Source organism: Medicago sativa, chromosome 4 (assembly GCF_051527215.1).
Source record: "Medicago sativa cultivar Bolivia chromosome 4, Bolivia_mono, whole genome shotgun sequence".
NCBI classification, from domain to species: domain Eukaryota; kingdom Viridiplantae; phylum Streptophyta; class Magnoliopsida; order Fabales; family Fabaceae; genus Medicago; species Medicago sativa.
The window spans coordinates 70,696,130-70,717,189 of record NC_140752.1 but is presented as its reverse complement, the minus strand read 5'-3'; the positions used below and the strand labels follow the sequence as shown (position 1 = coordinate 70,717,189).

General features: G+C 34.1%; 1 protein-coding gene and 1 long non-coding RNA gene across 5 annotated transcripts; one reads left to right on the top strand and one right to left on the bottom strand.

Annotated features, from left to right (window-relative positions):
• The first annotated feature begins 6,905 nt into the window (after positions 1–6,905).
• On the top strand, positions 6,906–7,881 carry LOC146931405 (uncharacterized). Its single transcript, XM_085707657.1, has 2 exons — positions 6,906–7,473; positions 7,544–7,881. The coding sequence occupies exons 1-2, from the start codon at positions 6,906–6,908 to the stop codon at positions 7,879–7,881; spliced, it is 906 nt and encodes a 301-aa protein (XP_085563783.1).
• A 4,845-nt stretch (positions 7,882–12,726) lies between these two features.
• LOC146931404 (uncharacterized) lies at positions 12,727–15,774 on the bottom strand. Of its 4 annotated transcripts, none has more exons than XR_015006689.1 (3): positions 14,288–15,774; positions 13,433–13,696; positions 12,727–13,164 (listed from the first exon to the last, which is right to left on the bottom strand). It is a non-coding gene; the product is annotated as an uncharacterized LOC146931404 (long non-coding RNA). The 4 variants fall into 4 exon arrangements; XR_015006688.1 differs by having other exon boundaries at positions 12,727–13,696; positions 14,288–15,279; positions 15,592–15,774; XR_015006686.1 differs by having other exon boundaries at positions 12,727–13,696.
• Between the last annotated feature and the right edge of the window lie 5,286 nt (positions 15,775–21,060).

Below are 21,060 nucleotides of genomic sequence, written 5' to 3'. Positions count from 1 at the left end.
ATGATGCAGACGGACCTACTGTTTACAGAGGATGAAGCCGCTAAGGAGCTGATAAAACAGGGTGGTTCTCACATCAGTTTTGGTGTACTGAAGAGGCGATATGAGGAGCTCTTGAATAGGTGTAATCAGCTTCTTGAGGTTGACACAGTTGAGGAGGAGAACGAGCGAGCTGTAGTTAGATTAGCCTGCGTTAAGGCGTTTCTGTTGCTCTTGCTTGGCTGGACCATTTTTTCCGCCAAGAACAGCAAAAACATTAATCTGCTTTGGCTGCTTGCTCTGCAAGATATGGACGAGTTGGACAACTGGTCGTGGGGTGGGATGGGACTTGCTTTCCTATATGAGCAGCTATCTCTTACCTCCGACTCAGCTGTGGCCTCCATTGGCGGTTACATGACATTGCTTGTGGTAATAATTGTTTTTCTTCTTTTTTACTTATTGGATATAAATATTTGTGTTATAAATATTTGTGATATAAATATTTGTTTCTTTGTGTTAATAATACTTGTGGTAATAATTGCTTGTGATATAAATATTTGTTTCTTTGTGTTTGCAGGGATGGACTTTGGCGCACTTCTCGAACATCATTCCGAGGATTGATGATGATGCCTACGACCCTACTGTTTCCCCACTTGTGAGTCAATGGAAACCTCCCAGGGGCTTTACTGATCCTCGTCACTACAGAGCTGCCATCGATGCGATGGACCTTTCTCATGTCACCTGGATGCCGTACGAGAGACGACGACACCTCACGCCCTTTCAGGATATATGCTGGTACTCAGGATGGATCATGGCCGGCAGAGACAGGATGGTCCGTCACTTGCCAAAGTGGGTTCTTAGGCAGTACGGGTATGTCCAGAGAATTCCCAGGCCTCCTACAGACATAGAGGATCTTGCGGCGGATGATGTGGCCCAGGCCTTCACTGAGTTTGCTCTACATGTCCTCAGCCATCAGCAGAGGGGTCATCCGGTTCCAGATAACCAGCCGTGGTTTCATACTAAGGGGTACATGAAATGGTTTGTTAGAGTATCACATCCTATTGTGAACCCCCCTGCGGCCATTCCTGACTACGCAGCTGATGCCCCTCCTCGTCCTGTCCCTGCTTACGAGGAGGTTCTTGTTGAGCAGCAGTGGCCAGACATCCTCCGGACCCATACCAGATCATCAGCAACATCAGGGCTAGAGTGGACAGTGCACTTGGGCATCCAGATGTGTTTGGTAATCCAGAGGTTCTTCGGATCATACAGGGCATACAGTCTGAGTGGAGCATGCTGGAGCAGATGCCGACACCGCGGAGGAGGAGTAGGAGTCCACGGGATGGACCAGCATGACTTGGCTTTTATGTTTTATGACTTGTGTAGTTTTATTTTTTGTTTGACATTTTGTTGGATTTCGTTGTACTCCTATTACACTTACGCTTTTTAGCGTTTTTATGACATTATCCGTTATCTTGTTCGCTTATTTTATCCCGTTATTTTTCGTAATATAATTATGAGTTGATGTTGATTGAATGTATTATTGAATGAATGATGAAAATTCTGTTCTTGAATGAATGTATGAAAGAATGATTGAAAAAACAGGGAAAAAAGAGGTTTCTGCCTCTTCTGGTTGTATGCACAGAGTGTGCGTGAGTTAACTCACACATGTACAATTCGGGTGCGTGAGTTAACTCACGCAGTATTAATGAGTACGCAAGTTAACTCACGCAGTGTTTAACACTTGCGTTACTTAAGTTGCGCAACGCATGTTAACTACGCATAGTATTACACTTGCGTTAGTTAACATGCGCAAGGGTAAATATGGAAGGGCTGCAGGGTGGGAGCAAAACGTGCTGGGTGGAGAGCAAAATTCTAAAATTGGTGGCCGTGTTCAAATATTAAAAACGGGCCTCCAATGAAAAAACAAGATTTTTTAAGCAATAGTAATCATCTATTTAAGTTGTAAATAACATCAAAAATAGCCATTCATATAAATTAAGTAAAAATAAGTTTGTATGGGAGGAACTAATAACTAACTTGTGTTGAACTTTACTAACGACTAATTGTTTTAATATTAAAAATTGGGTTCATAATAAAAAGAAATGCCAAAAACTTAAAAAGAATCATCACTTTGTTTAGTGCAAAATGGATTTTAAGTATATTGGTTCTTGTTGCTTAAAAAAGTGTCTTTGCTATATAAAGAGTGACAAACTAGTACTAATACCGGGAAAAGTAGTAGCAAATTAGTACTAGCATGCATGATTAAACTTAAAACAATAGAAGAAAAAAATACTAATTATTTAATGGATTTAATTTGTGTTGTTAATGAAAATAAATGATGAAAAATTCATGGTATATAGTAGTTTTCTACATTCATAAATAACTCTGAAATGCATATTAAATTGTAAATTTGATAAAAAAATTGTAATGGTCTGATAATTGTGTATGTAAATGAAACTTTTATATTTGGTTCAAGTTCACACAAATGCTCTGGATTGAATATCAATACAAAATACTCAAATGGATTCTATTTTACCACCAAACCGTTACGAGGTGTCAACTGATTTTTTATATCTTATTATATGCAATTAACACTTTTGGATGCTATATTAAAAAAAGTTTGAGGCTTCTAAAATTTTTGAGGCCCGACGCGGTAGCTCACCTTGCGTTTGCTAAGGGCTGGACCTGCCTTTGATATCACCAATTTGTAGTATGATACTCCCCCCCCCTGTCAACAGTAAATGATCCATTTGTAAAATAAAAATTGTCTCGATGAAAGTCCTATAAAATCCTCTCTGACCTCTCTCTAACTTGCTCCCCGCCGTACCTTTCCCTTGCAAATCCAAAACCCCTTTTCTAAGATGTAGTGGTGGTGGGTGGTGGTGCGATGGGTGGCTCTGTCCTCCGCACCATCTCTTCCCTCAATGGGTGTCTGTGATCCAGATCTATAGCAGTTTTCCGGTGTGTTTGTTGGTACGGCGGATCCGAGTTTATACCGGCAGCTGTAGGTGGTGGTGGCCTCTTCCTCTCTCACGATTAAACTTCCTTCTACGCATCTTCTTTTAGATCGCCGTCGCAAAGATCGTGATGGGTGGTGGTAGCTAGTGTCGGTGGTTGTGGTTTGCTCCGGTGGCCGTGTTTTTCAGATTCGGTGGTGGCTTTTTGTTTGATTTGGTGGCAGACTCCCTCCGGGGTCTTTGTGTTTTTTGCTCGTTGGTGGTTTGTTTGTTCGGGTGGGGTCGTCGGTGGCGTTTGCGGGTGGCTTTTTCGCCGCCGTCGTGTCGCTTGTTGTTTGGGTATCCGGCAGTTTGGTGTGTGTTTCCTTTTTCTGGTTTAGCAGAGGTTGGGGTGGCTGAAGACCTGTTTTTTTTTGATGTGGTACTGTTTACTTGTTGCGGTGTAGGTTCGTCAACCATAAAGGGTCGGTTTCACAAAACCCGAAAGGGTCGGTTACAATAACCCGAAAGAGTCTGTTTTCTGACGTATTGGACTCATCCCTCGATTTGAGTTCTAACGTGTTGCTTGCTCGAAAGAGCTTTTATACTTGCTGTTTGCACAGGGAGCTGTTGGCACTTGGATTTTGTTACCGTGTTGGCGGTCGATCCATTCGCCATAACTACACTCTGATTATTCTGTGCAGATATTCACTTTTCATTCTTCTTTTTTTGTAACCTGGTTTCGCGCCCGTACGCGGGTTCGCTGGGTTGCGTCTGTGATTAGTGAACTTTTGTTAGGGTACATTAGAGAAGATCCACCTAGGTTGTTTTATCACGTTGTATCCACGTTTGGGTTTTCCTGGGTCAGGTCCTACGTCCCCCCAGTTTTTGTATCTTTCTTTTTATTTATTTTATTCTCTGTTTGCTTAAAAAAAAAAGTCCTATAAAACCGCATACAGACCTACCTACTTTGATTTTATCTCCCAGACCCTACAATTATAGACCTTTCTTTCCTCAAACTCTTCTTTAATGATTTGTTAGACAAAGGATTGTGTATTGTTGTGTAATCAATACCTCTCTAACGTTTACAGATCATTAGTCTACATATATTGAAAGTCCTACTATCTTTACAAGTAAATACAAAATGATGGAAAATGGAAATAACACCACCACCGTTTTCAACAAATTCTAACCCTGCTTGTACCTGAAATTGACAAAGCATACTTCTCCATGAACTCCTTTTGCTTGAAAAAGTATATTCCACGCCACAATTTATTGGGACCCATGTTTCAAAATTTAAAAATAGCATGGCTGAACAATCGAAAGAAAGAGTTGGTTTTATAAAAAAAAATCAAAGAAGGGAGTATCTTTAGGGAACTTCTACGGTACACTTGTAACGTCCGTTTCGATTATTTAATTATTTTAATGAGTTTTAGATCATATTTATATGATTGGCGTGATTTATGAGATTTATATGATTTTAGAGAAATTTATGAGACGTTGTGACTTATTTTATTGTTTAATAAAATAAGATTCGAAAATAAAATAAATATTAAGTTGTGGGGTTATTTTGTGAATTTAGAAAGTTTAGTGGTAGAAAGAGGAATAAGATAAATTAGATGAGGGGTTATAAATAAGAGAAGTTAGGTTAGAAAGACATAGAACGTGTACGATCAGTTTTTGGTGAAAAAGGGAGAAAAAGTCAAGAGAAGAGGAGAAGATCTAGAGGTGCTGCGATTTCTACTTTCTAAGGTAAGGGTGAGACTAACATTCAGTAATTTTAAGTCTATAATCCTGATAATTAGATTTAACATGTTGTAGTTGAGTTTGTGGGGTTTTGAGAATTAGGATTTAGAGAGAAATTGTTGATTAGATGATGGAAACCTGTTGAATTGATGTAGAAAACAGTATTCAGACCTTAGAACTTTCATAGTACAATGATTAGAACAGTTTTGGGGTTGGGTTGATTAAAATTGAGATTTTGAGAAAAAGCGATTTTAAGTGTTTTTGGGAAATAAGTGATTCTGGGATAAGCTGTTTTGGAGATTTGAAAATATGATTTTTCAGTAAAATATGATAGGATTTGTCGAATAGAACTCGTAGGCGAAAACGGAATTGGAATCGGGGTAACGATTAGGTTTTTACAGACTAAACGGTAAAACCGGGGAAAAACCAGGACTGCACAGAGCTGCAGCGCAGGTCCCTGGCTACTTCCTGCCCACGCCTGGGCGCAGCTTGCCAGCGCCTGAGCGCAGCAAGGCAGCCCCTCATGGGTGACTGCTTTGTTGTGCCTTCGTTTGCGTGCTGTCAGGACTTCGATTTTTGCGTTCTTGTGTCTTTTCACACATTTTTGTTTATAATTGGCCTTAGGTGTAAACATGAAAGTTTTAGATAATTGTGTTAGCTTTCTAATTGTCTTGGTTTGGCTCAAAAATAATTTTTAGATTTTGAGTGATGATGAAAATACTCCAAGTGGGTCTTAGTAAAACTTTATGAAAATTCAGCATAACTATTTCTAAGTTAAACCAAAACTTATGGATTGTCTCCAAACTTCAAAGCTTGTGTACTATGAGTTTAATTAAGGTGTTTAAGAGTATTTAACCTATGATGTGATGAGTCTAACTAGTGGTAGGTTGCCTTGAATTGTTGCCTTGCGATCCTTTTCGCACGTGTAGTCTTGAGATGACCTTGGGGTAGGAAATGAAAGTTATTGATGATGTTAGAAGCTGTCCAGAAGACCTGAATTAAGATGATGGATATTAATAGTAATGTGATGTTGTTAAATATGCACCTTAAGTATTACTTATGATGATTTTGTTGATGTGATTCATTCTTTAATGATTATATGATGTATATAGTTGTTATTTGCTGCATATGTTGCTGTTTTGCTGTTGTTGACCATTAATGTCATAAAGTTGTAAATGTCGGTCTAAGTTGTAAAGTTGTAAGATGTCGTCCAAATTATTGGAGTCATATAAGATGTTCATGATGTTCAAGATGTTTAAGATGTAAGATGTTGAGTCCATGCATACTCATTCAAAGTTGAGGGCTTGATGCCCTGCAGCTTTTGCTCAAATACGTTGGGGGCTTGATGCCCTGGAGCCTTTTTACGCTCAAATATGTTGGGGGCTTGATGCCCTGGAGCTTTTGCTCAAATATGTTGGGGGATTGATGCCCTGGAGCCTTTTTACGCTCAAATATGTTAGGGGCTTGATGCCCTGATTGGTACCACATGTATTTGCATTGTCAAGATGATTTAAGATGTTAAGAGTTGCATAGTCGAGTTGAAGTTGCATAGTCGAGTCAAAGTCGTCAAGTTGTTAAAGATTAATTTACGAAGTTGTTTATGATGATGATATGATGTTACATGATTATTATTATAATATGTTGATAATGTTTATGTTGTTAAATGTAATTGATGAATTATATGCTTAATATTGTTGTTTGTGAAATCTCACCCCTTCTGCTTGAAAATGTTGCTCTTCGTATGGGTAGCTTGCAGGTAACCAAGACTAGTTGCGGTCGTGAGTAGACTCCTCACAAGTGTGTGTCTAAGGTGCTCTGATACGTAGCGGGATGGGAATTTTGTCATTGTTTTATGTTCCTTACGTATTACCTTATGAATTTTCCAAGAGCTATTGATGAACCAAGATATTATGAGATTTTATGTTGAGGCCCTTGTGCCAAAGATTATGTTTAAGTTGTTGAAACTATTCCGCTATGAAGTTTAAAATAATTACGTTGTTGGATTTTGAAGGATAAATATTTATTTATTCAGTTTATGATTTTAAGAAAAGAATGTGACATTCCGTTATGATTGAGAAACTCTGATTTTTATTATGAAATTTTTATGTTGGGAAAACGGGGTGTTAAAATTGGTATCAGAGCATGTCGGTCCATCCGGCCAAGTAGTTGAGTCGAGTAGTGTCGTCTAACAGTTGGAATACCATTATTATGTTATTCTGATTGTTGTGTGTTGTGTAGAGAACTAAGATGGCTGGAAGAAATGATGCTGCTATTGCTGCTGCGTTGGTAGCTGTAGCTCAAGTTGTGGGACATCAGCCTAATGCTGGTGCTAATGATGGAGTTAGGATGCTGGAAACTTTTATGAGGAATCGTCCACCTACTTTCAAGGGAAGGTATGATCCTGATGGAGCTCAGACGTGGCTCAAAGAAGTGGAAAGAATTTTTCGGGTTATGCAATGCAGTGAAGTTCAGATGGTGCGCTTTGGCATGCACATGTTAGCTGAGGAAGCTGATGATTGGTGGTTGAGTGTTCAACCAATCCTAGAGAACGGAGATGGGGCTATTACTCGGGTTGTGTTTAGGAGGGAGTTCCTGAACAGATACTTTCCGGAAGATGTTCGCGGGAAGAAAGAGATTGAGTTTCTTGAGTTGAAGCAAGGTGAAATGTCGGTGACTGAGTATGCTGCTAAGTTTGTGGAATTGGCTAAGTTTTATCCACACTACACTGCTGAGACTGCTGAATTTTCTAAGTGTATTAAGTTTGAGAATGGCTTGCGTCCTGAGATCAAACGGGCCATTGGATATCAGAAGATCCGTAACTTTTCCGAGCTGGTGAGCAGTTGCAGAATTTATGAAGAAGATACTAAAGCCCATTACAAGATCAGGAATGAGCGGAAGAGTAAGAACCAATAGAATCGTCATAAGAGGGAATGATGAGAGGAGACCTGGAAAGAAAGATACTACTGCTGAGGTTGTTTGCTACACTTGTGGTGAGAAAGGCCATAAGAGTAATGATTGTACTGAAGAGGTGAAACAATGTTTCCGTTGTGGTAAGAAGGGACATACTATTACGGAATGTGAGCATGATGATGTGGTGTGTTTTAATTGCAATGAAGAAAGACACATGGGTTCACAATGCAAGAAACCTAAGAAGGCTCAGGCTAGTGGGAAGGTGTTTGCTTTATCTGGTACTCAGACAGAGGATGAGGATCGTCTGATCTGAGGTAAATTTTCGAGGACGAAAATTCTATAAGTTAGAGAGAATTGTAACGCCCGTTTCGATTATTTAATTATTTTAATGAGTTTTAGATCATATTTATATAATTGGCATGATTTATATGAGATTTATATGATTTTAGAGAAATTTATGAGACGTTGTGACTTATTTTATTGTTTAATAAAATAAGATTCGAAAATAAAATAAATATTAAGTTGTGGGGTTATTTTGTGAATTTAGAAAGTTTAGTGGTAGAAAGAGGAATAAGATAAATTAGATGAGGGGTTATAAATAAGAGAAGTTGGGTTAGAAAGACATAGAACGTGTACGATCAGTTTTTGGTGAAAAAGGGAGAAAAAGTCAAGAGAAGAGGAGAAGACCTAGAGGTGCTGCGATTTCTACTTTCTAAGGTAAGGGTGAGACTAACATTCAGTAATTTTAAGTTTATATTCCTGATAATTAGATTTAACATGTTGTAGGTTGAGTTTGTGGGATTTTGAGAATTAGGGTTTAGAGAGAAATTGTTGATTAGATGATGGAAACCTGTTGAATTGATGTAGAAAACAGTGTTCAGACCTTAGAACTTTCATAGTACAATGATTAGAACCAGTTTTGGGGTTGGGTTGATGAAAATTGAGATTTTGAGAAAAAGTGATTTTAAGTGTTTTTGGGAAATAAGTGATTCTGGGATAAGCTGTTTTGGAGATTTGAAAATATGATTTTTCAGTAAAATATGATAGGATTTGTCGAATAGAACGCGTAGGCGAAAACGGAATTGGAATCGGGGTAACGGTTAGGTTTTTACGGACGAAACGGTAAAACCGGAGAAAAACCAGGACTGCACAGAGCTGCAGCGCAGGTCCCTGGCAACTTCCTACCCACGCCTGGGCGCAGCTTGCCAGCGCCTGAGCGCAGCAAGGCAGCTCCTCATTGGTGACTGCTTTGTTGTGCCTTCGTTTGCGTGCTGTCAAGACTTCGATTTTTGCGTTCTTGTGTCTTTTCACACATTTCTGTTTTGAATTGGCCTTAGGTGTAAACATGAAAGTTTTAGATAATTGTGTTAGCTTTCTAATGGTCTTGGTTTGGCTCAAAAATGATTTTCAGATTTTGAATCATGATGAAAATACTTCAAGTGGGTCTTAGTAAAACTTTATGAAAATTCAGCATAACTATTTCTAAGTTAAACCAAAACTTATGGATTGTCTCCAAACTTCAAAGCTTGTGTACTATGAGTTTAATTAAGGTGTTTAAGAGTATTTAACCTATGATGTGATGAGTCTAACTAGTGGTAGGTTGCCTTGAATTGTTGCCTTGCGATCCTTTTCGCACGTGTAGTCTTGAGATGACCTTGGGGTAGGAAATGACAGTTATTGATGATGTTAGAAGCTGTCCAGAAGACCTGAATTAAGATGATTAATATTAATAGTAATGTGATGTTGTTAAATATGCACCTTAAGTATTACTTATGATGATTATGTTGATGCGATTCATTCTTTAATGATTATATGATGAATAGAGCTGTTATTTGCTGCATATGTTGCTGTTTTGCTGTTGTTTACCATTAATGTCATAAAGTTGTAAATGTCGGTCTAAGTTGTAAAGTTGTAAGATGTCGTCCAAAATATTGGAGTCATATAAGATGTTCATGATGTTCAAGATGTTTAAGATGTAAGATGTTGAGTCCATGCATACTCATTCAAAGTTGAGGGCTTGATGCCCTGGAGCTTTTGCTCAAATATGTTGGGGGCTTGATGCCCTGAAGCCTTTTTACGCTCAAATATGTCGGGGGCTGATGCCCTGGAGCTTTTGCTCAAATATGTTGGGGGCTCGATGCACCTTAAGTATTACTTATGATGATTATGTTGATGCGATTCATTCTTTAATGATTATATGATGTATAGAGCTGTTATTTGCTGCATATGTTGCTGTTTTGTTGTTGTTGTTGACCATTAATGTCATAAAGTTGTAAATGTCGGTCTAAGTTGTAAAGTTGTAAGATGTCGTCCAAAATATTGGAGTCGTATAAGATGTTCATGATGTTCAAGATCTTTAAGATGTAAGATGTTGAGTCCATGCATACTCATTCAAAGTTGAGGGCTTGATGCCCTGGAGCTTTTGCTCAAATACGTTGGGGGCTTGATGCCCTGGAGCCTTTTTACGCTCAAATATGTTGGGGGCTTGATGCCCTGGAGCTTTTGCTCAAATATGTTGGGGGCTTGATGCCCTGATTGGTACCACATGCATTTGCATTGTCAAGATGATTTAAGATGTTAAGAGTTGCATAGTCAAGTTGAAGTTGCATGGTCGAGTCAAAGTTGTCAAGTTGTTAAAGATTAATTTACGAAGTTGTTTATGATGATGATATGATGTTACATGATTATTATTATGATATGTTGATGATGTTTATGTTGTTAAATGTAATTGATGAATTATATGCTTAATATTGTTGTTTGTGAAATCTCACCCCTTCTGCTTGAAAATGTTGCTCTTCGTATGAGTAACTTGCAGGTAACCAAGACTAGTTGCGGTCGTGAGTGGACTCCTCACAAGTGTGTGTCTTAGGTGCTCTGATACGTAGCGGGATGGGAATTTTGTCATTGTTTTCTGTTCCTTACGTATTACCTTATAAATTTTCCAAGAGCTATTGATGAACCAAGATATTATGAGATTTTATGTTAAGGCCCTTGTGTCAAAGATTATGTTTAAGTTGTTGAAACTATTCCGCTGCGAAGTTTAAAATAATTACGTTGTTGGATTTTGAAGGATAAATATTTATTTATTCATTTTATGATTTTAAGAAAAGAATGTGACATTCCGTTATGATTGAGAAACTCTGATTTTTATTATGAAATTTTTATGTTGGGAAAACGGGGTGTTACAACACTCACAAAATGAGGTGTACCGGTACTCTTGCTTCATAATTTTATAAATTAACGATCATTTTTTATGTAATAAATAGCTATTTGGCAATATTTATATTTTATAAAACATCATTTCATAAGAAAAAACATCATTTCATTATTTATAAGAATCATAGTAATTTTTTTACATATTATCGTAAAAAATAATCAATGTTCACAATTATTAGTGATAAAAATTCAAAAAGACTTAATTTTATTTCGTTGACACTTTTGATGAATAAGATTTAGTTATTATTATTATAAATGATAAAAAAAAAATCTTCAAAAAACAACTCATTCAACTATAATTTAAAGAGCGAGTGTACACTCAAATATATTGAGTATACCATAGAATTTGCCGTATCTTTATAAACTAACCAACAAAAATAGATTAAATACCGCTACGTTTTGATAAATAAGGGAAACATTATTTGACCATATATTACAATAGTACTTCAATTTATTCTATTCTAGATAAACAATAAGGCTAATGGAACTTAAAAATGGATAACTTTTTTATATGTTTGATTAAAGGGGAGCAAAGAGATTTTAAAACCAATTTACTTTTTAATTCTTAGAATATGCAATTAATCTCATAATATTTATAGTTCATATTCGAAATTAAAAATTGCAAACAAAACATAAATCCTCAATCAAGCAAATATTTAAAGGGTTTTTCTATCATGTACAAATTTGCGCATATTAAGGAGTTTAAAATAGTTGATAAATTGATATAAATATAAAAGAAATACTTTGAGTAGCATGCATATACATACATACATAGATATACATATATAAAGAAACATGTGACTACGTTTTTCAAAAAGAAATATTGCTACATGCGTTCCATTCATGTCCTTCTGGAGAGTAAAAAAAAAAATCCCTTATGTTCAATACAACTACGTATTGAATGTGAACTTTAACAAACACAATTCCTTTAAGAGTAGTTGAATATTCAATACCGCGTTCTACAATGTTTTGGTTGTATTTGATTAATGCTAAGAGTGATGCCTTAATGTATTCAAATAATTCAAAACACTTGCAAGAAGCAACTAAAGTATAATGAATATGGCTAGGAGCCTGCTGAAACAGAAGCAACCACCACATCATCGTTGGGGAGCATGTTGATACTGAACTAGTTAATGTTCAAGATGCATTGAAGAAACAAGAATGGAAAGATGATATGTTTGAGGAATTAAGTTCAACTAAGAAGAATAATGAAACATGGGATTCACACTTTTAAAAGAGTAAAGATTGTATTCAAAAGAACGGAGATTCACACTTTTAAAAAATTGACTACACAAGTTTCAAAATAGTTTTACTATATTTAGTTTCTTAACAAGTGTCTTAGGCGGCTTGTTAGCATTTTTTTATAACTTTTATTCCATTAATATATACTTTTGATTAACTATGTTTATGCTAGACATTAGACATTGTGGTCATTCAAGAATCACTCTGCATTGGTTAGATCTCCAATTGCATCACGAATTTTTGTTTTTACATAAACTGACATGTTTTTCAAAGAATTTCGGACAAGAATCCCAGAACTATCAACTCTGTATCTATACTTTGATTGCAACAATACTGTTTCGACTACTGCAAGTTTGAATATAGAAGAATGAAAGAAAGATGAGTCGGATTCTCATTTTTAACTATTTTCGATACAAACTCCCTCTTAGCCCTAAGCTACCATCACAGTATGTCTGGAATATAACCTTGTTGCTTCATTGGTACATTCCTCTGAATGTATTAACATATCCAAGGCATTCAATTCCAATCAAGATTTTTCAAAGGAAGCTCTTTGAAATAAATGGAAATGAACAACTGCAAATATTAGTTATGGCTTGCATGTCAACCGAGTTCCCAGTGACTGGAGTTGCAAAATACCAGCTCACATTTTTGTGAGTAATTTTGATCGGTTCATTTAAACCCCAAGGTTAAGTGGATGGGATTGAGTTAAATTGAACTTTTTAAAATATTATTATAACAATTACTATATACACAAGAGAAACACTAGTGTTGCTTCTACGTAAAATTACATAGCTTGGTACACGAAAACGACGGATCAGAGGTCTTTCCTTTTTTAGACTAAGAATTTTTTTCAATGATTCTGGTTCAACATTGACAATTACAACCATTAGTGCTACTGCATGCATGTGCATAAAAGTACCACTGCGCATGAACCATATGAAAAAAGAGAAAAATCAGTTTTGATATATCATTGATGACAAGAACAAGGCAATTGAATATTATTATCCATGACATGAATGCTTTTGAGTAATACGGATCCAACAAAATATCACATGCTTGTAGTCCTTTGATATCACAGGCGATATATGATACTCCCTCCGTCTCACAATAAGTCATGATTGAATGGTTAAACGTTTAACTAGGTCAAGGCAACAAAGTCAGGGTTAGTAATAATTGAGACCTAATGATCAATTTATAGGAAAGTATTAAGAACAGATCAACCAAATGAAATAACAAAGTAATTGACTTAATATTAAGACAATCATTTAAAGTTACATGAACAACTAATGAAATTCTTCATTCATGATCTAACCTAAAGAGGATTAAGTAATCATAGCTTCTAGAACATATGATTATATAGGGATAATTAAAAAGCATGAGAAAAGGATCATTGATTGATGAGATACCTTGGTTTCCGAATGGCGCTGGTTGCTCCAATCCTTCAAAAAATGTGGTTTTTCCTTCACCTGCTCATCAAAATGTGTTTTTCTACTGCCCTAAGAGTTCAGTATTTATAGGCGTCCATTACACTCAGTTTTAGGGAAATTGGTTCGTCATGTAGGCATATACTTCTCAATGCGAAGTAGAGTGAGAGTGTCTCCTTTGACCTTGTCGCTCTACCTCACGATGCGAGGATCACAGCCCACAGTGCGAGAAATCCACCTTCTTAACTGAATTTAAAAAAAAAACGGACGATAAGAATACAATTATTGTTATTTGTCCAATATACATACTATCTTAATGAAAAAGGAAACATAGATTTGCATATTCCAGTAAGGTTGAAGATATTCGTTTGATTGTTTCAACACTTTAAGAAAATTATAGATAAGAAAATTATAGATAAATAAATTTTTAAAATGAGGTAAACCAAAGATACATTTATCGAAAAGTTGTAGATAAATAAAGAAAATATTTGTGACTTTTGTTCAGCGGAAGCTAACAACAACACTCGTGTCGTGCTCGTGTTCATGTTATTATTATGACGACATAAACTTCAATGCTATCATGCGTAGGTTCTTTGCAAGTTACTTTATGCTCAAGTTGTAGCCTTCACCCAACTATAAAATAAATAAGATTAATATTAAATATAATGGTAATTAATAATACGTATACAAAAAACCCCAAAATAAAAAGACAACAAAATGAATATATCTAGCAAATATAATGGAATACAGCCTAGAATAAAAAATACTTATTTTAAGATGATGACAACAACAACAAAAATTAAAAAAACGATTTGTCAGTTTAATAATAATCCCTACCTGAGTAAGTCCTCGTGAGCTTGGCTCAGTTGGTATGGACAATGCATAAAAATAAAATATGCAAGGTTCGGGGTTCGAACCCCGGCCACCACAAAAAAAAAAAAAAAAAATCCCTGCGTGAGTAACGATGGTAATGTCAAGGATGGAATCTCCAAAAGATAAGACATTGCGTTTGACAACAAATAGTTTAAATTTTAAATATCAACCATAATTTTAACTAGAAGTACCTTGTACTCCTATCATTAGATCCAAATCAACATATATTTCCCTAACACTTATGCAATTCCACATGAAATGGTGAACCAACAACACCTTCAATGCTCTCATCAAATGACGAGGAATCGTCGTCGCTACAGAGGTCTGGTTTGGTCAGAATCGCCCGTACGTAACTCTGTTTTTGTTTTTCTAAAACTTCCAAACGCTTTTCAAGTTCATTCATGTATTTGATAATGTCAACTAGTACATAAAACCTATCTTTCCAACATATTTTTACACATTACTCGTATATTGTCAAGGATGGAATCTCCAAAAGATAAGACATTGCGTTTGACAACAAATAGTTTAAATTTTAAATATCAACCATAATTTTAACTAGAAGTACCTTGTACTCCTATCATTAGATCCAAATCAACATATATTTCCCTAACACTTATGCAATTCCACATGAAATGGTGAACCAACAACACCTTCAATGCTCTCATCAAATGACGAGGAATCGTCGTCGCTACAGAGGTCTGGTTTGGTCAGAATCGCCCGTACGTAACTCTGTTTTTGTTTTTCTAAAACTTCCAAACGCTTTTCAAGTTCATTCATGTATTTGATAATGTCAACTAGTACATAAAACCTATCTTTCCAACATATTTTTACACATTACTCGTATATTGATTGTGTAAAAATATGTTAGCTAGATAGATAGATTTTTTGTACTAGTTGACACTATCAAATACATGATATACAACTTCCTTTGACATATAATTTCCGACAAGTTGAACCTGCACCAACACCAAATTAGACTCTCTTAATTCATTAATTTCTTCCCCGAAAATCACAAACAAAATGAAAAGAACAGAAAATATAAAAAGATACTTCAAAAAAATTATGCATAGGTGACTACTTCAAAATAACTATTAATAAGGTCACTGTACAAATTTTGGAAAATCTCAAACTTTAAAAGAAAACGATAAATATTCAATTTAAAAAGTACTGCGTACTATATTAGCATGGATTGTTTTGTAGTAAAAAAAAACGGGTTGAGGCCATTAAAAAAAACATGGAAGGAAGTGAAAGTAAGCATGAAAGAGTACCAAGTGAGATTGATGAGCGAGTTTGTTTTTGTTCAATCTCTTTGTTGCACACTCTTGTTCACTATTTCCTATTATTTATAGAACAATTCATTCTCTCTTATAATTGTGTTCTAACCTCCTATGTTGTTCATCAACAAGTAGCATGGCATGTGTTTATAAAGAGAGAGTAAACAAATAAGACAAACTGAATTGATGGGCACATACAGCTCACTCTTGTGTCAATTTCATTCTCTTGTGTGTTTAATGATTGCTCTAGTCAAAATATATTTCAAAGAGTAATGATATTTGTACAACCATTTGATGACAATTTTTGTGATAACCTTTTTTTCTCTCTTTTTATTGGTCAAAAACAATAGAGAGAGAATAAAAACATAATGTGAGTATGAAAGATAAAATTGTTCAAAAGTTGTCACAAAATGGTTGTTCAAATATCATTTTTAATTAAACACGAAGGTCCGCTTTGATACAACTTGTTAGAATTAGTTCTAAATAGAGATACAATTTCATAGGACATGCTTAATACGAAATAAAAACAAAAAAAAATAGCGGAAATAAATAAAACATTGAGCATGAATATGATTAAATCTACAACATGTTTGATCTATCAAATATATACATTAAAGGTATAAAAAATATCTGGATCCATGATTAAAATGACCTCCGCCAGCTAATTTGGTTCTTTTTCACTCGATACTTGTTATGCCTCAAATTCTGTTCAGATGGGGAAGTAGAAAGAATATCTGTGTGTACGGTGTATTGGAGAAATATTATATAGGATGAAAATTAATTAGGGTTTCTTATTATTCCGTTAATGAGTCATCCAAACATCCACTTATATTGAGTCCTTATCAATTAATTAAAATAATTAATTATCCAAATATAAATCTAATTAGCTTTTTTATTTTATTTGATCACTAATCAATAAAAACTCATAATTAATAATTAGCTAATATAATTTATACAATGTATAAAGAGAATACATGGTTTTGGACCGACTTTTTCACTTTCATTTATACCCTTAAAAAAACTTGCTTATAAGAATGTTATATTGTTGGTGTCATTCAAACATATAAGAATTTATATTACATTTGCTATATTGTTGGGGTCATTGAAAAAAAGAAGTATAATTTGTTACAATATGAAAATTCAAAATATATATACTTATATTTTTAATCAAAATCAAGATAATTTTAATCAAAATCAAACTTTCATTTTTTTTAAAAGAAAAACAAAATTTCATAAAAATCATTGTTCATAATTTATATGTGTTAGTGCAATAAAAAGAACCAACACGATAGCGTCTAAACGTTAGTTATTATAAAAATATTTGGCTATATAATCACATTGAAATAGTATAATTAAAAGGTCATGTTAACCAGTGCCCTCGTAGCACTAGTTAAGAAAGTAAAAAATAGAATTTCTTTTATTTGAAATAACAAACTTTTGACTTTTAAATGGTTGAACATACCACTTTTTAAAAATTTCCAATGCCAAAATATTTTTAACCAGTGCTCTCGGAACATTAATTAACTTTTCTTATTATTAAATATTTTCTCTTTTTCAAAATGAGTGTCACTTTAGCCAAAAAAAATTGTTTTAAAATGAATGTCATTTTCAGTTTTCAATGCAATAACTTTTTCTTTTCAATTGTACCCTCCAATTAATACTATGCACACTACTTCCAAAGTATTATTATTAAAACTAACCAATAGTTAATAAGGATAATTTGGTAAAATAACAATTCTCTTTCTTTTAATCATTGCATTTATTAATATGTGTGTAAAAACCTTAAGCGACATTCATTTTGAAACAAATGGAGTAATATTATGAAAATTGCTTTTTTGACATAAAAAACTTCACAATGACACAAGTAAAATACTAAAATGCCCCCAGCGGTAGTTAACTACCGTTGGGTAAACCGGCGGTGGTTAACTGCCGCTGGTGCCAGCGGTAGTTAACTACCACTGAAATCTTTTCTTCAATTCACACTACACAGCACTTCTTCTTCTCCATCTTCGTTGCTTTTCTTCACTACCCAAATAAAATTCTTACCTGATGCTTGAAGTTTTATAGCAATTTCTTGAAGCTAGGAGCTAGAGCAGATTAACAACTTCCAAAACAACTTGATTACTCATAAATTTCTCAATTTCTCAAAAATGTTTTTCATCTTTGTTGATTTGTTGAAAAACAATCATAAATTAATTACTCAAAAACTTATGTTATTTACTTGTCAAAATTTGGAGGATATGAATTGCTGCAACATACAAATGAAAAGATGAACTCAAAACAAAAGTCCAATGTTTCTGTTATTTATGGATATGAAGAAAAAAAAACAAAAGCTTGGTCATGGAGAAAGAGGCAATTCTTCAACAGATTGATGAGGAAAAAAAATTAGTGAAGCTGTATAATTGGGGAAACAAGAGTATTGTAATGAAAGTATGATGTATAATTGATGCTAGCAGTAATGGAACGGTTGGGAAAGAGAGCAAAGAAGATGGAGAAGATGGAGTGCTGTGTAGTGTGAATTGAAGAACAGATTTCATCGGTAGTTAACTACCGCTGAGGGCATTTTAGCATTTTACTTGTGTCATTGTGAAGTTTTTTATGTCAAAAAAGCAATTTTCTAATATTATATTCCAACGGAATGTTGAATTGAAAGAATTCTGCTCTTTACCCAAACGGTTCTGCTCATTCCCAAAGTAAAAGTCCAAAATACCCCTACGCATGTTAACATGCGTTAGTGTAGTATGAACGTGACTTAAGTTACGTACCACTTAGCACTAGCGCAAGTTAACTCACGCTAGTTGGCCGGTGAAGAACAAACGTTTTTCCAACTTTGGTCAGCTTTTCAACATTCAATTGCTAATCCCCTTTTCTTTTGTACCAAAAGTCTTCAAACTTAATAATTTTCGTTTTACTTCATCATTACTTACTAAAAGATTAGAAATATTTCTTTTTCCAGTAGAAAGAGAATCAATGTTAATTTGATCTTGATCCTTGCGAAGTAAAAAATGGATTGTATCAGACCTGCACGACTTTCCTGATAAGATCCATAAATGACTTGTTTTTGGTAAGATATGTACATTACTATACAAAAATTCGGATGCATGGTACACATCGGTACTCCAATGCATTTCGCCTTCTGAGTCAGAATAAATATGTTTTCGAACCCTTTCTTTCAAATTAAAAGTATATGTTCCCGCGCGGATCTCAGCAATCACTTGTTCTGATTTTACATATTGATCATTTTGAACTAATAGAAAACTTTTTGGTGGAATAATCACGTTATGTATAATATCGTCACTTTCAATAGTTACATACAAGTCTATATTACATATAAAAGCAGGATATCCATGACGTGTACGTGTAGGGTGAACTAAATCTTCATTAAATTTTATTTTTCCATTCGAGGGGGATATGTAAATTTTATTTTACATATACACGTTTTTTACCACTTTCACACGTTTTTTTTTTTACCACATTTATGTTAGATACAACCTAAGGTTCACATTTCTGCCTATAAATACCCTCACATACTTCCCATATTCCTCACATTATCTCCTCCCACTCTCTCACTCTAATTCTCTTCTTTCTTTGTTTTTTTTTCAATATTCTCTTTGGGGGTAAAAAGATCAAAATTCGCCGGGGTAAAATAGTGAGTAGCCGACTTGGGGAAGTGATCGACCCTTGGGATAATTTTAAATCTGCTTTTTTAACCGCAGAAACTTTTTAGCGTGGGTAAAAAGAACTTCTTGTGGTAAAAAAAAACCAGATTTAAATTTAGCTCAAGGGTTGATGATGTATTTTCCCCAAGAAGGCTGCTCACTATTTTACCCCACGAAGATTGATTACTTTTTACCCCAAAAAGGATAAAATAAGTAGATTTAGTGAATTAGTTCAAAAGTATTGTATGAATAATTGTAATGAATAATTGTAATGTATGAATTATCAATGAAATGAGATGTTGTTATATTTACTTTTGTTTATATTTAGTCCATTTGCTTTTATTTATATTTAGTCTATTTGCTAATTTAGTCCATTTACTTTTATTTATATTTGTATTTATTTAAAGAATAATATCGAATCAATAATTTAGAATAATGTTAACAAAATAATTTCGGAATAATGTTAATAAAATAATTTAGAATAAAGTTAAGAAAATAATTTAGATTAATGTAAACAAAATAATTTAGAATAAAGTTAAAAAATTAATTTAGAATAATGTTAAGAAAATAATTTAGATTAATGTAAACAAAATAATTTCAGAATAATGTTAATAAAATAATTTAGAATAAAGTTAAGAAAATAATTTAGATTAATGTAAAAAATAATTATAATAAAGTTAAAAAATTAATTTAGAATAATGTTAAGAAAATAATTTAGATTAATGTAAACAAAATAATTTCAGAATAATGTTAATAAAATAATTTAGAATAAAGTTAAGAAAATAATTTAGATTAATGTAAACAAAAAATTATAATAAAGTTAATAAATTAATTTAGAATAAATTTCTTAAATGTAACAAAAAAAAAAGGCCTAATTGAAAATTATTTAGTGCATAGTTTTTATATGCACTAAATGCAGTCAAAAAACAGTAAAAAAAACTTGTAAAAATCAATAAAACCATGGTTGAATAACCGACCAAAGTCCAACAAACGTGTTCTTGAGTTGTGACCACCGGCCTAACTAGCGTGAGTTAACTCGCGTTAGTGTTAACCTGTGCGTGAGTTAACTCACGCTAGTGTTAATCCTTGGCGTGAGTTAACTCACGCTAGTGTTAATCCTGGGCTCAAGAACACGTTTTTTTGACTTTGTTCAATGCATTTTAATTGATTTTACACGTTTTTGTTAAGTTTTTACACGTTTTTTGACCCTATTTATGGTAGATATAACCTATGTTACAATCTCCCCCTATATATACACCTCTAAACTTCCCCATTTCCTCACACCATCTCCCATTCTCACTCTCTCCCCTATGAATCTTCTTCCTTTCCTTCTCTTTTTCCTTCTTTATTTTGGTGTAAAAAAAGAAAGGATGATAAGTACTGGGAATGCTGGGGAAAAGATAAGTAGTGAGCAGCTTTCTTGGGAAAAGAACCACATTGGGTAAAACTAAATGTGCAGATTTAGTTTTACCCCAGGAAGGTTGGCTTTCTTGTGGTTTATTTTTAGTTTTACCCCAGGAAGATAGGTTTTCTGGTGGTTTTTATTTTTTCGCAGATTTAGTTTTACCCCATTGTAAATGTAATAAGAATTATATTAATAAAATGATATTTTATATCCATTATTTTTGTTTCTTTATTTTTGTTAATTGTTGCATTTATTTTACGATTGCGTATTGAAGAATTAGAATAAATTCAGCGTGAATTCGAATAAATATTGCGATAGCGTGAATTCGAATAAAAAAATGTGATAGCGTGAATTCGAATAAAATAAAAAGTAAGATAGCGTGAATTCGAATACAAATTG

What these genes read in the sequence shown, in the direction of transcription:
- LOC146931405 (XM_085707657.1), top strand. Translation starts at nt 6,906, where the DNA reads ATGGCTGGAAGAAATGATGCTGCTATTGCTGCTGCGTTGGTAGCTGTA. An exon ending in CATTGGATATCAGAAGATCC is followed by an intron (nt 7,474 to 7,543) that starts GTAACTTTTCCG and finishes TTACAAGATCAG; the next exon opens with GAATGAGCGGAAGAGTAAGA.